The 18,169-nt window shown below is 43.6% G+C and overlaps 1 protein-coding gene across 1 annotated transcript in view; it reads left to right on the forward strand.

Moving 5' to 3' along the window:
• Positions 1-18,169, forward strand: part of FRAS1 (Fraser extracellular matrix complex subunit 1) — a gene marked incomplete at both ends in the record, with an annotated part of 156,298 nt that overhangs the window by 5,245 nt on the left and 132,884 nt on the right. Inside the window, 2 exons of the mRNA XM_015827704.1 lie at positions 1,197-1,337; positions 10,728-10,871. Of these exons, the coding sequence (XP_015683190.1) occupies positions 1,197-1,337; positions 10,728-10,871 (285 nt within the window). The remainder of the gene's footprint in view (positions 1-1,196; positions 1,338-10,727; positions 10,872-18,169) is intronic.

Raw genomic sequence — 18,169 nt, forward strand, 5'->3', positions numbered from 1 at the left:
GATAGATAGATAGATAGATAGATAGATAGATAGATAGATAGATAGATAGATAGATAGATAGATAGATAGATAGATAGATAGATAGATAGATGACAGAGAGAGGGAGATGGATGAATGGATGTGGGCCAACCCCTGTCTACAGTAGGATTGTCCATTTTTGTTCAAGATAATGTGTTCTAATGTGGATTTCATGTTTTCTCAACTTGTGTCAGCCCAAAACCAATAATGACATGTGGTGATTCTTCCAAGCTGAGTTCTTTATTGTTTCATGCCTACAGACAAAATATTGCAAGACTGAAGACTCTGCTATCCGCATCTATCCTATACTCTGGGAACTATTAGGGAACTATTAGAGATATCATGTGATATCTCTCACACACGCTATCTGGAGTAAGTTGCCTCTTACTCCTCTGGAGTGCATCCCTTCCCTCCTGGAGATCCATCCTTCTACATTCCATCACAGCTAATGCTTTTTTAGTTCAAGGTTGTTCTCCTGCAGCTCAAGCCCTCGGGTATTTGAGGAGAAAAAAATCTGCAGTATTTTATTTTATTTTTTAAAAAAAAAAGATGATTGGCGTTTAGGAAAAGCTGCTACCAGACCATGCGGAATATGTGGCAAAATCCCCTGCAGCTATTCTCACGATTAAAAAATAGTCCAAGAAAGTAAAATTAAAGAAGTAGAACTTTGGTAGAACCGATGTTCTACTTAACTTTAGAGTCTGTGTCTAATGTTGGGTATGACAGAGCTTCCCCTTTGGAATTTTGCTCTCTTCAAGGTGACAGTTTTTTAGATCTGGGTTAGGCAACCTTGGCTCTTTTATGACTCATGGACTTCAACTCCCAGAATTCCTGAGCCAGCATGGCTGGCTCAGGAATTCTGGGAATTGAAGTCCATGAGTCATAAAAGAGCCAAGGTTGCCTACTCTTGGTTTAGATGATAGTGTGTATTACTTTCTTCTGCAGTGTGTGGTCCTAGAACTTTTGCCCTGGTGTTTCTCAACCGTGGCTGCTTGAAGAGATGTGGAATTCAACTCCCAGAATTCCATGGCTGGCTGGGGAATTCTGGGAGTTGAAGTCCACACCTCGTAAAGTGGCCCAGGTTGAGAAACACTGTTCTACCCACAAGTCCTGCCGTCTTTGAAAAACTAATGTATAGTTTTATTGATCAACTCACTTTTCTCTTTCTTCCGCTGCAGCGTGCCACTCTTCCTGCCTTTCTTGCACGGGGGGATCTCCCGAGAACTGCACCGCTTGTGCCTCCCCTCAAGTCTTCCACGAAGGCCAGTGCGTCTCTGAGTGTCCTGAGGGATGGTATCATCGAGAACGCCACTGCTATGGTGAGTGTCCAGAGTGGAAACCCCGGGCAGTATAATCGAAGAGTAGAACAAAAGAGCTATTTCTCCATCATAGCTACTTAGAGTCCTCGACTTAGAACCCATAAAAACATTCCCTAGTCATGCTAAACTTTAGATTAGGTGATAACTATGATCATCTGTCAAAATGACACAAAAAGAGGTCTCTAGAACTTTTCCTCAGGCAGGTTGTGATGAAAGAGATGGGCAAGAAGCAAGACATTCCATTTTGTTTGTCCCAGAAAAAGGGATAGTATTCTGTTCTATTCTGTCCTGTCCTGTTCTGTTTTCTTCCATTCCATCCCGTCCCGTCCCGTCCTGTCCCATTCCACTCCACTCCACTCCATTCCATTTCATTCCATTTTCTCTTCTCTTCTCTTCTCTTCTCTTCTCTTCTCTTCTCTTCTCTTCTCTTCTCTTCTCTTCTCTTCTCTTCTCTTCTCTTCCCATCCTATCCTATCCCATCCCATCCCATCCCACCTTACCTTACCTTACCTTACCTTACCTTACCTTACCTTACCTTACCTTACCTTACCTTACCTCAGTGATGGCAAACCTTTTAGACACCGAGTGTCTAAAAACCAAAAACTCCTGCTTCCCTGCCCCCCGCCCTGCCAGCCCGCAGGGCCACCTATCATCTCCATGGCCTGTCACAGGTCACCCAGGTAGCCCTGCAGTGCCATGGCAGCCACACCTTCCGCCTGCGCCCCACAGCATCATCTGAGCGGAGTCTTGTCCCCGCTGCCCGGTTGCCATGTCCTTGGCTGCACTGCTCCACGTGGGCCACGCCCAGGGGCGACTCTCCTCCGGGGGGCTGCTGGTGAAGAGGGGGCCGCGGGGGAAGGCATGGCTGGGGCAACGGCGCACGTGCCCATAGAGAGGGCTCAGAGTGCCACCTCTGGTACGCGTGCCATAGGTTCGCCACCATTGCCTTACCTTATCTTATCTTACCTTACCTTACCTTTTATTTTATTTTATTGTTTTGTTTTATTTTATTTTATTATTTTATTTCATTTCATTTCATTTCATTTTTGAAATTTATTTCCTGCCCATCTCGTATCCAGCAACTCTGGGCTACCATCTAATGCCAGCATTATCTAACATTGACTCTACGTTCCATCTTCAATTTACAACTTTAATTTTGAATCAGAGACTTCGTAGCTAAAACATCTGGCACAGGTTTTGGTCTCCCTTAACTTCTCCCCTCTCCCCTTGGTGTAACTCAAATGCTTACCTGCTCTTTTGTGACAGTTTGTTAGTGAAGGTATTAACCACCTATGGATTTGGCTTTGTTTTTTTCTGACTCATCTTTTATTGCTGGCTTCTTAAAAATGATTTGTGTTGCTGACAAATAAATATGCACAGGCTCCTGAAAACTGGTAAGTAACAGATGGGAGAAGAGAGTTAGCAACAATGATCTGTATTAGAATAATGGAACATTGAGGAAAGAATTACCTTGCCAGCAATGAGCATGTTCTGCCTTTGTTTTTAAATGGCCTCTTAGGCATTTCTGTCCATGATAGATAACGCAGGAGTGTGTGTAGCTACTGGGGAAAAAAGACAAGAAAGGAAGGTCTCCATATGTAAATGTGTTCATGCTTCATGCTTGCTATAGATGTCTACAACTTGCATATGGGTGGTAGATGTCACTATTTTCCAGTATAATAAGAGTTGGAAGGGACCTTGGAGGTCATCCAGTCCAACCCCCTACTCAAGCAGGAAACCCTACACCAGTAATGGGGAACCTTTTAGAGACCGAGTGCCCAAACTGCAACACAAAACCCACTTATGCATCGTCGGGTGCCGGGTGGGTGTGGCCCATTGGCTGGGTGTGGCCAATTGGGGTGGGTGGCCCATTGGGCGGGCGTAACTGCGGTGGTAACAGCAGACTGGGTGGGACTAAAAAGTTCAATCAATCAATTCCAACTTTGCAAGATCTTTTTTTTTTCTGCGAGAAGTTGAAATTGACTGATTGCACCTTTTTTTTTTTTTTTGCACATGGCGGTGGAGGCCTAAAGCGAAAAGGTTTTATAAAACCCAGCTGAAGGCTTAGGACTGGGGCGACGGTGCGGGTGCCCACAGACAGGGCTCTGAGTGCCGCCTCTGGCACCCGTGCCATAGGTTCACCACCACTGCCCTACACCATTTCAGACAAATGGCTGTCCAGTCTCTTCTTAAAAACTTCCAGTGTTGGAGCATTCACCGCTTCTGGAGGCAGGTTGTTCCACTGGTTAATTGTTCTAACTGTCAGGAAGTTTCTCCTTAGTTCTAGGTTGCTTCTCTCCTTGATTAATTTCCATCCGTTGCTTCTTGTCCTGCCTTCAAGTGCTTTGAAGAACAGGTGGACCCCCTCCTCTTTTTTTTGGCAGTCCCACTTTGTGTAGAAAGGCTGCTGGACGGCCTTGAGCCAGTCACTTTCTCTTAGCCCCAGGAAGGAAGCAATGGCAAACCACTTCTGAAAAATCTTGCCAAGAGAACTCCAGGGAACTTGACCAGGCAGTCTCCAAAGATCCGACATGACTGAATGGAAGGAAAAAAAAATCCTAATTAAGGCAGTGGTTGCTTGGAAGAGAGAATGGTGACTGTCATCTTCTAAGCTTGTGAACTTCCTAAGTGCATCTTGTTGACCAGGGTGACTGTAGCTTGGCAAATTAGGTCTTCTTAACTTTCTGTAACCAAGGCATGCTTCATTGGCAGATAAAGGTATTCCTCAACTTATGAGCACTATCTTGCCACAGTTGTTAACTGAATCACACTTTTCAATGCCGTTGTAACTTTGAAGGGTCACTAAATGAGCTATTGTAAGTTGAGAACAACCTGCATCGACAATGATCAAGATATATAAAATAATATGGTGGGAAATAGATAACTCTTAGGAAATAGAACAAGATTATATTTAAATAGATAAAATGTGTACTTTGGATATTAGAGTTTGTTATGTAATGAAATAAGGGAAATTTTGGTTACCCAAAGTCTGAAAATTATAAATATCAAAGGTTAAATTGGAATATTGACAAGAAATTAAAAATTGACTAAAATCAGTAACAGGATATATGGATTGTTTATGAAGATTGAATATAATTAAGATATGTATAAGCTAAAAATTTATTGATAAATGTAATAATGATGTCCTTATTGAATTGATATAATTAGAAATGTACCAAACCTGAACATGAGACGGTAATGGTTAAGGGAAAAAGAGAAGAAATATTTGAAGTTGTAGCCTGAGATTTGTACTAAGATATTGTTATTGAGCTATTGATTAACCCAGTCACCACGTTGCTTTTTAAATATTCAAATGTAAAATTGGAAAATTAATAAAATATTATATAAAAGAAGATATGTAAAATACTGTTAACATTTTAATCCCAGAAGAAACAGCACTGTTCCACTGCAGCCACCATGAATTAAATTCATGAATATTACAGACTTTATGTCTTTACTGTGAGCGTAACCATACCATTCCTTCAGCAATATCTTTCCCTTTAGATAAGGTATATATGGAAATGGGCAAAACGTTTGAAAATCTCAAATCCAAAATGATCAGTTTTGAAGATGGAAACTCTATTTTCAAATATGAAATATTTGTTGTGTATTTAAAGATGGGCCACTGCCCCAACATCGTGCAAGGATTTCAGATTCGAAAGATGAGTGTTTTGAATTCCAAACAGTTCAGATTTGCAATGCTTTTTCCCATCGTCGGTCAGCCTAAAGCAGTGGTGGTGAACCTATGGCACGCGTGCCAGAGGCGGCACTCAGAGCCCTCTCTGTTGGCACGCGCGCCACCGCCAGCAGCAGGTCCATCAGGCTGCCACCGCCGCCCGTAGGAAGAGACCCACCCAGCAGAAAGGAGGCAAAGCGGCCGACTAGCAAGCTTGAGTAGAGGTGGTAGAGCAGAGGTCACTAATCATTGTCGATTGGTGGACTGGAAGAAAAAGGAGGGGAAGCATTTTACATGCGTGCATGCTCACATGGGGCCACGAGCACACATGCACTGCAAATGGGGCGGGGCTAGTGCCTGCGTGATACTCACTAGCCCTGCCCCGTTCTTGCGTGGTGCAACGCCTTGTATCTGCATCCACGGCGCGGCGGCGGTCGTTTTTGCGCCTTGCAGCACGGTGGTCCATTTTTACGCCCCTGGTTTTTGCATGCTAGAGGCAGCACTCAGAGGCTCCTCCCTGCCCCCCCCCCCCGAGGGCACCACAATGCTGATGTGGCCCTGGCACTTTGCGATAAATAAGTGGGTTTTGGGTTGTGGTTTGGGCACTCGGTCTCTAAAAGGTTCGCCATCACTGGCCTAAAGAGTTATTTTACTGAGCATCCTTTTATTGAGGTTTGTAACTTAACTGTGGAATCATAGTGAGAGAAGACATAATGTGGAGGGGCGTTTTTGATCCATATTAAAAGACTCGCAGCTTGGAATAAGAATAGCACCCTGTTAATGATGATTCAGAAGTTTAAGATATATTAAAAATACTCCAACACATTGCCTATTTACTTATAAATAGTATAGATCACTCATTCTCACTTCTCTCATCTGAGGCACTTAAAATCAAGGCCACCTCTGAATATAGCTGATACAGCCTGATTTAGAGTCTCCACAGAAACTGTGTTGACAAATTTTAGGTGTAGCTCACTTTACCTGTATTTGCTTGGCTGTTTTGCCCAGCTAGACAAATCCTATAAAACTACAAATTCGCTTAGATATTTTATCCTTAGATCTGTTGTTCAAGCCCCATTTTGCTTTCTTCTACGCCCTGTGGCTTTTATTACTTGACAATAATACTTCAGGTCTTTATGATTTCTTCAGTCACGGAGAACTTGAAGTGACTCCAAGCTAGTTTTGCTTAGCTAAACTAAGACACCACACGACATGATTTTGTGATTTTAGCATCTTCTCCTTCAGTGACCAGTCAGGCTGAAATACTGTATTGCAGAGGTCCCCAACCTTTTGGGCACCAGGGACCGGTTACGTGAAGAGAGGTTTTTCCGCGGACCGGAGGGGGCGTGGTTTTGTGTGCTGCCTGCATCCCGGGGATGGGGCTTTGCTTGTTTGTGTGGCCCGATTGCTGACATGCCGCAGCCCGGTACCGGTCCACGGACTGGGGGTTGGGGACCCCTGCTGTACTGGATTTCTCTTTTGGCTTTGTCTTCTACCATATGAAGAATCAGCCAAAATTCTGCAAGGTGATTTTAGGACGCAGCCAGTGATTCTATAGCATAGGTTGTGCTTTGGGGCCTACCAAGCTATATCCCTTTGGAACAGAACTATAGGTAGTCCTCAACTTACAACAGTTCACTTAGTGATCGTTCGAAGTTACAACAGCACTAAAAAAAGTGAATTATGAACAATTTTCACATGACTATTGAAGCATCCCCACAGTCACATGATCAAAATTCAGATGCTTGGCGACTGACTCATATTCATGATGTCTGCAGTGTCCTGGAGTCATGTGATCTCCTTCTGCAACCTTCTGACAAGCAAAGTCAGTGAAGGGACCAGATTCACTTAACAACCGTGTTACTAGCTTCTTAACAACTGAAGTGATTCACTTAACAGCTGTGGCAAGAAAGGTTGTAAAATGGGGAAGAACTCTCTTAAGAAATGTCTCGCTTAGTAACAGCATTTTGGTTAAGTGAGACATTTCAGTCCCCCCCCCCCCATTTTATGACCTTCCTTGCAGCAGCTGTTAAGTGAATCACTGCAGTTGTTCACTGCAGAAATTTTGGGGTCAATTGTGGTTATAAGTCAAGGACTACCTGTATATCCTTAGGATCATAATGTGCCAGCAGGGCCTACAGTAGATTGCCTTAAGAAGCCTATGCATATGTTCCCAGGTTTTTTTTTATTAAAGTCCATTGGACCTATTTTTAAATTAAATATATAACAGTGTTTGGCAGTGTAGAATGCCCAACTGTTAGTCCATCAGAATATGAATAACTATGATTGCCACTGAATGCCATTTGTGCAGAAAAAGAGGTAGATCACTATCAGCATCAAGAGAATATAATTGGTGATTCCAAGAACTGAATCAAGGGAACTAGCATGTAGACCAGTGGTGGCAAACCTATGGCACGCGTGCCAGAGGCGGCACTCAGAGCCCTCTCTGTTGGCATGCGCGCCACCGCCATCAGCGGGTCCATCAAGCTGCCACCACCGCCTGGAGCAGGAGACCCACCCAGCAGAAAGGAGGCGAAGCGGCCGACTAGCAAGCTCGAGTAGAGGTGGTAGAGCAGAGGTCACTAACCATTGTCTCTAAAAGGTTCGCCATCACTGATGTAGACACAGGTCAGCTGGCACTGAAACAGACTGTCCAATTTTGCTCGATAACAGAATAGATGCCATGGAGCAGGGGTCCTCAACCTTGGCAACTTTTAAGACTTGTGGACTTCCAACTCCCAGAATTCCTCAGCCAGGAATTGGGAGTTGAAGTCCACAACTCTTAAAGTTGCCACGGTTGACGACCCCTGCCATGGAGGCTAATGAGTCCGGGGAGCCATAGGTTAATCCAGTACCTGTTTTATCCTCTTTAAAAGCAAAGATAGCTGGGAAGGTGCAGGGGTGATAGCAAGAACCCAAACTTTGCTTTGCAGCAAACTTTGAAAACTTCAAAGCTATGACTAATGCAGACCTTAATCTGCCCATTTCATTTTTGAGCTGAGTTTGTGCTTACGGAGGAATGCCTGGCGTGTAGCTGAAGAGATAAGCGAGTTCTGTTGTTTTTTTTCCTCCCCATTTTGTTAATGGAAAATGCTTGCCAGAGTCCGTTGTTGTTATTTGGGGGGGAAGGAGGTGGGGGGGGAGAAGGCGAAGAAAAATCTATTTGCCTAGTGGACAGGCGAGACAAATCTTTTCCGTGCCTGTATACCCGTGTTACTGTTTTTTCATTTAGAGTTGGACAAAGACTCCAGAAAGTTTATGGAGGAAGAAGTGTTGCAAATAAACGGAGAGAAAGGTTTTTATGGAAGCTCGTTTTAACTAGCCGCATTGGAGTTAATTTAGACAACTCTCTCTTGTGGGTGGAGAAGAACTGAGCCCATATGTTTTCGGCAGATGGTTATATTTCCGTTTGTAGCCTGAGGAACGGGATGAAATTAACAGCTATTTTTCAGCATTCATTTAGTGAGCGTTCGAAGTTACAGCGCCACTGAAAAAAGTGACTTATGACCGTTTTTCACACTTAACGACAGTTGCAGCAGCCCCGTGGTCACGTGATCAACATCCAGACGCTTGGCCACTGGTTCATATTTACGATGGTCGCAGTGACCCGTGGTCATGTGATCCCCTTTTGCGACCTCCTGACAAGCAAACTCAGTGGGAAAGCCAGATTCGCTTAACCACCGTGTTACTAACTTAACAACTGCAATGATTCACTTTGACAATTGCGGCATGAAAGGACGTAAAATGGGGCGAAATTCACTTAACAGCTGTCTGACTTAACAACACAAATTTGGGGCTCAGTTGTGGTCGTAAGTCGACCAACTACCTGTAATGTGGGCCCAGGTCTGTAGCTTACTAGGGCTAGCCCAGGGGTGGGGAACCTTGGCTCTTTTATGACTTGTGGACTTCAACTCCCAGAATTCCTGAGCCTGAACCATGCTGGCTCAGGAATTCTGGGAGTTGAAGTCCACAAGTCATAAAAGGGCCACGGTTCCCCACCCCTGGCCTAGCCAAATCCCAGCAAGATGTAAATCCAATCTCCTTTTTATCACTCGTTTTGCAGACTTAAATTTCCAGGTGTGGATTTTTAATAAAACATTCAGATATTGAAAGCCAGAGGGAAAATATTTTCTGTCAGCATTTCCTTGTCTGACCGTGGGATCACGCAACCGTTGAGCAAGGATTCAAACCAAAGGCAACCTCTCTGAGAATGGAGATATTTTGGCTCTATTTAGCCCAGACGATCTAATTCATTTTCAAAAATGAATCTTATTTCTTTCCCCCCCTGGGAAGAATGAACATTGGACAGCTTTGTTCCTGCTGTTATTTGTCCTGCTGCAGACCCCCTGGGAGCACAAAACAATAACAACCCAAATACAATCTGTATTGAAATTGCTTTTCCAGCCGTGCACAGTCCCTCTTTTCGCAGACGGTGCCTCTGCCATCTTCAAACATGTCATGTAATTAGCACTGATAGATTGTGTTTGTATCCCGAGCTAAGTTGTAGAAAATTCCCAGCAATGATCCAACTGAGGAAAACATGTAACCACGATGTAAACAAGATGTTGAGACTCTAGAAAGAGTACAGAGAAGAGCAACAAAGATGATCAGGGGGCTGGAGGCTAAAACATATAAGGAACGGTTGCTGGAATGGGGTATGTCTAGTTTAATGAAGAGAAGGACGAGGGGGGACATGATAGCAGTGTTCCCATATCTCAGGGGCTGCCACAAAGAAGAGGGAGTCAAGCTATTTTCCAAAGCGCCTGAAGGCAAGACAAGAAGCAATGGGTGGAAACTAATCAAGGAGAGAACATCTTCAATGATAGGTTTTTTTTTAAGATAGATTTGTGACAAATAACCCAACATACACATAGCCATGTTTTCAGCAATGATCCAACTAAGGCCAGAATAGGATAACTCGCTGTGGCCAACTTGTCATGACCAATTAGCTGTGGGACCAATGGTGGGATTCAAATATGTGAACAACCGGTTCTCTGTGTGGATGCCGCTTCCAGAAATCCATTCTGGGCCTGGGGAACAAAAAATTAGCTACCAGTTCTGCCGAAGTGGTGCGAACCGGCTGAATCCCCCCACTGCGTGGGACAACTCGTCATGGGACAATTCAACAAATATAAAAGTTGAATTAATTTCGATGGTACCATGACCAACAATAATAAAAGAAAGAAAGTCAATGCAGAAACACAAGAGTTACATTAATTTCGACGAAAGTATGGTCACCAATAATAAAAGTACCTGAATGAAAAAAAATGATTACAGTGTTGAATTGTCGTGAGGCAAGTTGCCCTGTGGCCAATTGTCCGTGGCCAGTTGGTCATGGTGAGTTAGCCATGGTAAATTGGTCACAGTGAGTTGTCCTAGACCCAACTAAGGCAGGTGTCTCCAAACTTGGCAACTTCTAAGACTTGTGGACTTCAACTCCCAGAAGTCCCCGTCTAGCATGGTTGTCTGAGGAATTCTGGGAGTTGAAGTCCACATGTCTTAAAAGTTGTCAGGTTTGGAGAGCCCAGAACTAAAGGAAACATCTCCATAGTTATTATTATTATTTTTTTAGATAAATTTGTGACAAATACCCAAGCATGAACATAGCCATGTTCTGGCCGCTACAAAATTACAGTTTTGCTTTTTATCAAAGCGATCGGTTTCCGTTGTTGACTTTTCTTCTTCTAACTTTCTCGCCTCTCTGTCTCTCCCAGCCTGCCATCCCTCTTGTAAGACGTGCAGCGGGCCTGGTGATGATGAATGCACCGCTTGTCATCCCCACGTCTCTTTCCTCAATGGAAGATGCAGAACTCCCTGCAGGAGAGAGCAATACCTCAATCTGGTGGGACACTGTGCGGGTAAGTGCAGGAGAAATATTGAACCGCTTGCAGCACGATTTATTGTTTGGCCCTGCCACATTTGTAACCCTCTGCCTCTTTCCCTCGGAGGAGTTCAAGGATAATGCAGTTTTGTCTTCATTCTGAACTGAATCAGTCGGAAGTTTCTGCTTTGTTTATTGCTCCGTTTGAGGCAAAATACAGATTTGTACTCCGGCTGTCAGCTGCCACTTTATGCTTGCTTGTGCTTTGCTACATTATGGTGACAGATTGCTTTGGACCCTGGGGGGCATGGGGAGAGGAGGGCAAGTGGGAGAAACTAAAGTAAGTACTGTGTCTCTTGGAGACACTGCTTCAAGGTCACCCAGCACACCAGCTGCACACCATCCTGTGCCTGGATTGACCATTATGAAAACATCCTGCCTGTCTGTGGTGGAAGGTAGCTAAGGGAGAGAAAAGTTTAACTTAAGGTTTTTGGCACCCGATTCTCAGTTCTGCAATAGACTTGACTTTCAATAAACCTATTCCTTCCTCAGCAAATGGAGCCTGGGATCGTTTCTACTTAGAGGTCTAAGTCAGTGATGGCGAACCTTTTAGAGACCGAGTGCCCAAACTGCAACCCAAAACCCACTTATGCATCATCGGGTGCCGGGTGGCTGTGGCCCATTGGGTGGGTGTGGCCCATTGGGTGGGTGTGGCCCCATTGGGTGGGCGTGGCTGCAGTGGTAACAGCAGACCGGGTGGGACTAAAAAGTTTAATCAATCAATTCCAACTTTGCAAGATCTTTTTTTTTCCCGCGAGAAGTTGAAATTGACTGATTGAACCTTTTTTTTTTGTACACGGCGGCGGAGGCCTAAAGTGAAAAGGTTTTATAAAACCCAGCTGAAGGCCTAGGACTGGGGCGACAGCGCGCGTGCCCACAGAGAGGGCTCTGAGTGCCGCCTCTGGCAGCCGTGCCATAGGTTCGCCACCACTGGTCTAAGTGGTGGCAAGTCCGACACAGGCTTTCTTGATCTGAATCCAGCAGTTTGGACACACAGCTGCAAATGGGCGTTTGTTTTCAAAATACAACCTTGGAACTGGCTATTACCTGGCACATCTTGATGGCATTTCCCAGTACCTTTGTAGGAACTGAAGTGATTATAGTGCAAATACTTTTGAAGGTGGCTTCTATTGACAAGAGACTCAGTGTACTGAGGATGTTCTCTTGAGGGACTAGACCAGGGGTAGGCAACCTTGGCTCTTTTATGACTCGTGGACTTCAACTCCCAGAATTCCTGAGCCAGCCATGCTGAGGAGAAATGGAGAGGTTTCCATGCTGAGCCATGCTGGCTCAGGAATTCTGGGAGTTGAAGTCCACGAGTCATAAAAGAGCCAAGGTTGCCTACCCCTGGACTAGACCATGTGTTGGCCAGATGTCCCCTACTTCAATAGATCTTGCCCATGGTATCTTTTTTGGCGGATGTGCTACAGATGTGTTGTACAATTTTGCTGATCCACACCAGCATAATTGTTTTTATTTGTTCAAAAGAATTTCATCATGTTTTAGTTTGTCAGGATAACACGCATAAACCCTACAATCAAGCAAAGGAAATCAGATGATCTCTGGGACAAAAAGTTTTATTAAGCACTAAGCTTTCGTCAGCCACTGCTGACATTGTCAAAGTGTAAGCTAACATTGGAAAGACTTTGTTTTATAGCCCTTTAAGTGTCGGTAATATGGCCATTGAGCACGTAATAGGTCCGTCAGTCCGCTGCCCACGTGTGATTGGACGTATTGATCTCGGTTCGGTTGTATTGGCTGGCATCCGCCTAGCTCTCGACGCTCTGCCTCCCGCCGCTTGCTCCGCCAGTCGAACATGCCTGTCATATAGCGTCAGACCATCTGGTGTTGCCACATGGTCCCTCCCCCCGCCACCACAGTCTGCCACGCTGTCAACACTTCGTGTGTTTGCTTCAGCCGGTGGCCTCTCAGCCATACCCGTCACGTCAATTGCACCAGTTTGCTGTCTCGTCCTCGATCTCATAGTCAGTCCGGTCCATTCTCCCATCTCCCCAATCGTCATGGCTTCCACCGGCTGGAGCAAATATATATATATATATATATATATTCAAGATGGGCGAGACTTAGATCTCTTGTGGGCACAAAGGAACTTGATACTGATGACCCATTTGACCCCTCCCTTGGGCTCAGCCTGGTCATCTACACCTGCCTTAGTAATGGTAGTTCCAACAGTTCCGATTGCCATTATTAAGCAGGCACTATATGGGTCATTAAACAAGGACCTTTTGGGATTTACAATTTGTGATTTCCTGCAGGCTTCCCCATTGGCGTGATGGTGGGGTGGCTATGATGTCCATAACTATGGGGAGACTTCAGGACTTTTCCATGGAGATTTTTTTTACCTGATAAACCTATAAGTCTTATGTCAGACTCTCCCAAAAGAGTTTTGAATTTTTTTTTTTAAGCAGAACGAGTCAGTCAATAGGAAACAAATAACCTGCAAAAGATTTCAGATGCTATCATTCTGCAGTTCATTATTTCACAACTCCTTGTGTATTTCTTTTGGGCTAGAAAACTAATTTATTTGATCTCAGGAAATCATTTTTCATAGCTCATTTGTCTCTTCTGCCCCAGCATTGATACTACTTGGTTTTCTTGGAGCAGAATCAGGTATAAAAAAGTCAAAGCACTATGTTTTTTAAAGATTTTTTTAAAAAAGGTTACTGTACTTCAGAACAGAGACTCATCCTTATTTCCAGAAACTTTTTGAACCTCATGTAAATATTTTAGAAAACAAAAAAGCAGGCAAATGCAGCCTAGTCTTTGATTATTGTTTGCCCGTTTCTCCCAAAAAAGATGAATTAAGTTGCGGTGGTAAAGAGGACAGCAACAATATTATAGCTAGAGCAGTGGTCCCCAACCTTTGCGGTTTGGCCCGTCTGCGTGGAGTGGGGGGAGAGGAGAACTGGGCTGTGCGAGTGGCGAGCCAGCATGCCTGTGAACGCGCACGCAGCCCTTGCACGAGTGTCAGGCCAGCGCACACGTGAACAGCTTGACTGACACAAGTGGTAGGCCGGACACGCATGCGTGCAAATTCCCGCCAGCCCGCCGCTCATACAAGTTGAGTTGCGCTTGTCCACTCCGGCCAGCCACTCATGCAATAGACCACGGCCCGGGGGTTGGGGACCTCTGAACTAGAGACAGTGTTTACTTAACAATAGTACTAGAAACTCCATTGTTAAATGACAGGGTTGTAAGTTGAAAAACCATTTGATCATGCTGCTTTCCAATGACAGTTCCAACAGTCCCAGTTGCCATCATTAAGTGAGGACTGTGTGGGTCATTAAGCAAGGAGTTCATGTGATTGCAGTTTGTGACTTCCTGCTGGCTTCCCCATTGACATGACTGCAGGGATGTTGTAACAGCCGTAATTATGAGGACTGGTCATAACTGGCAGCCTTACGTAGTAGACCAGACAGAAAACATGACCGTAGAAGCTAATTCTACTTCATTGTAAAGCTACATTAACAGAATCTTGCAAGTCTGAAAGTACAATTCTCCCGCTGTCACATTTACAGACTGATGCACTGTTCCTGCTGTCCACTTATTCCACCCATTGTGTAGCTGTGGGCTGTGCTACCTTTTAACCTATTATCTGACAGTTCCCTAGGTAGCACCCATTTCCATTCCCAAGGTCATTCCCACATACTATTATAGTAACTACCATTCATTCAGCACCATTCTAACTTGAATGATCACTGAACTAGGGACCACCTAAACATGTTTTTCGAGAAGGAATTCAGGGTTGAGTTTCTGACATTCCCAGTTGAAAAGAACACTCTTCTCCTCCAAGCTGCTGCTTCCTATATTAGTTGGAACTGCAGCTGGGTTCAAGCAGATCAGATTGGGGAGGAGTTGACTGGAAGGGTGCAACATGGAGTATTTAACAGCATGGAATATTTATTTGTGTGCTTTAAGCTCTGTTTAACCAAAAGGGATATATGCTGGCCATGAGCCAAAAATATGTTGAACAAGTTTCCTTCCTCGCTTATGTGATCCGAATCGCATTTCTACCTCCTTCCAAGCATTCTGCAATTTAAAATGTTCTGGCATTTGATTTTGCTCTCTGGTTACTCCCAATTGACTGGCATACAGTAACTGCATGCTTAGCTATAGCAGATCTAAACTGCACAAATTCAGACAAGCGCTAATGGGCAGCAGAACAGATAGCATTCACATATACTGTAGAATGTGGAAGGGTGAAGATTCAACTTGGGATTGTTGCGGACAGTTTTTTTTTTTATTATTTAGAAGTAGTCCTCAACTTATGCCCATTCATTTAGTGACCGTTCGAAGTAACAACAGCACTGAAAAAAGTGACTTGTGACCGTTTTTCAGACTTAACAACCATTGCAGTATCCCCATGATCACATGATCAAAATTTGGATACTTGGCAACTGACTCGTATTTATGACGGTTGCAGTGTCCTGGGGTCATGTGATCCTATTTTGCGACCTTCTGACAAACAAAGTCAATGGGGAAGCCAGATTCACTTAACAACTGTGTGACTATCTTAACAATTAGAATGATTTGCTTAACAGCTGTGGCAAGAAAGGTCATAAAATGGGGCAAAACTCACTTAACAACTGCCTCAGTTAGCAACAGAAATGTTGGGCTTAATTATGGTCGTAAGTCAAGGACTACCTGTATAGTGAATGTTGTCCAGCTCAGCTGTTGACTTATCTTAGAGTCTGAACACATTTTGAAAGTCACCATGTGGCTCTGTCTTTAAGTATGATTAGTGATTTGGTAGCAAGTAGCTGTCACATAATTTCATAGAACTTCAGGTATTATAATGTGTGTATCAGTTTTCCTCAGCTAGAAGCTTCTTTACATGTTTTGAAATAAAATGGAGAGAATGTCTAGTCTAATGAAGAGAAGGATGAGGGGGGACATGAGAGCAGTGTTCCAATATCTCAGGGGCTGCGCCAAAGAAGAGGGAGTCAAGCTATTCTCCAAAGCACCTGAAGGCAGGACAAGAAGCAACGGATGGAAACTAACCAAAGAGAGAAGCAACCTAGAACTAAGGAGAAACTTCCTGATGGTTAGAACAATTAATCAGTGGAACAACCTGCCTCCAGAAGCTGTGGATGCTCCAACAGTGGAAGTTTTCAAGAGACTGGACAACCATTTGTCTGAAATGGTATAGGGTTTCCTGCCTCAGCAGGGGGTTGGACTAGATGACCTCAACTGTATTATTATTATTATTATTATTATTATTATTATTATTATTATTATTATTATTATTATTATTATTATTATTATTATTATTATTATTATTAAATATCCAGATTGAATTATATTGGCTGGGAATATCTCCAGGATAGATTGGAATAGGAGGTTGACATAAATGCTGCTGTACTGAATGTTAACGCTACTGTATGAAGAAATTCTAATTTCTAATATATTTTTATAACTGTCACTCAGTCTGTCATTGATACTTGTTTAATACAAAAATTTTCCTTTCCAATCCTTGAGGGCAAACATTGCATATTAGGACTTCAAAGAAACTTATTCTTCTTTTTCCTCTACCTGGAGAACATAAGTTTGCCAATTTCAGATTAAGTGGAGCCAGAAAGCCAGTGGCAAAAAAAACAAAGAGAAAACATTTTAATTGTGAGAAGCTACACCAATTATTATCTTTCAGAGCGGGTAATGCCGTAAGTCAATTTAATTGGCAGGAAGGGAGTAATAGAAAAATAGTGCTATCCTTGGGAAGAATAACAGACCCAAAATAAGGTCTTTTGAAAGGCATTATATAATTAGTTGATTTCTTTTCTCTGGAACCAGTTGTACTGTGAGATAATATAGTGCATTTTACATTGTCAGTAATCCTGTGAGGTTTGCCTAAAAGAATTACTTCTACCTTTCTTTTCTTCTTCTTCTTTGATTTTTTTTCTTTCTTTCCCATTTTGAGAATCCAGATTTGCCTTTGTAACAATCTGGCAACAGCAGAGCAGCTCCTTTTAATGTTTCTGCATTGTTGAGTAGTGAGACACATATAAACTGAATTGTCAGTTTATAATAATAATAAAGTTGGAAGGGACCTTGGAGTTCATCTAGTCCAGGGGTAGGCAACGTTGGCTCTTTTATGACTCATGTACTTCAACTCCCAGAATTCCTGAGCCAGCATGACTCAGCTTGGAAACCTCTCCCTTTCCCCTCAGCATGGCTGGCTCAGGAATTCTGGGAGTTGAAGTCCACCAGTCATAAATGAGCCAAGGTTGCCTACCCCTGATCTAGTCCAACCCCCTGGTCAGGCAGGAAACCCTATACCACTTCAGACAAATGGCTGTCCAGTCTCTTCTTAAAAACTTCCAGTGTTGGAGCAGTCACCGCTTCTGGAGGCAGGTTGTTCCACTGGTTAATTGTTCTGGCTGTTAGGAAGTTTCTCCTTAGTTCTAGGTTGCTTCTCTCCTTGATTATTTTCCACCCGTGGACTTCTGTACATATCTTTCCTAGTCAGTTTCACTCACCTAATTTACAGGTAGCGCTCAGTTTAACAACAGTTCATTCAGTGACTTTTCAAAGTTGCAACTGCACCGACAATGTGAATTATGACCGGTTTTCACACGACCATTGCAGCATCCCCCTGGTCACATGATCAACATCCAGACGCTTGGCAACTAGCACATATTTATGACGGTTGCAGTGTCTTGGGATCACGTGGATGGGGAAGCCAGATTCACTTAACAACCGTGTTACTAACTTAACAACTGCAGGGATTCACAAAACCATCCTGGCTTTTGGCTTGTGAATCCGTACGCTGTAAAAGATGAGGTATTTCCCCCCCCCCCACATTCAGTTCAGCGTGGCAGGTGAAGAATGCCCAGATCAATATTTTAAAAAAAAGAGAATATTGAATTAGGCAAGTGGGAATTGAAAGTATAAAACGGAATCCGGCATTCTTTCTTTCTTTTTCTTTTTTTCTTTAGGTGATTCAAAGAAAAATATTGGCCCCATTTTTTAAACAAGTTTTCAGAACAATATACCGTTTTCTCCTCTTCCCTCTATCACTCCTTCCCCCCAGGGTCTATCCAATTCATTCCAAGCTTCTCTTCTTTCATTTTTCACTTCCTCAAGGGAGAGATCAATAGCGGTGATGTATAAGCTTTGATGTCTGTATGGCCAAAGTAAAACTGGAGGATAAGAGAAACATGCCAGCCCATCTCCCAGCTCCAGATAGGAACAGTTCAGTTAAAGCAGCGGTGTCAAACTCAATTTCACTGAGGGCCGCATCGGCATTGCGGTTGC

The sequence above is a fragment of the Protobothrops mucrosquamatus genome, unplaced genomic scaffold, assembly GCF_001527695.2.
Source record: "Protobothrops mucrosquamatus isolate PMUCROS unplaced genomic scaffold, P.Mucros_1.0 scaffold3891, whole genome shotgun sequence".
Lineage (NCBI taxonomy): Eukaryota > Metazoa > Chordata > Lepidosauria > Squamata > Viperidae > Protobothrops > Protobothrops mucrosquamatus.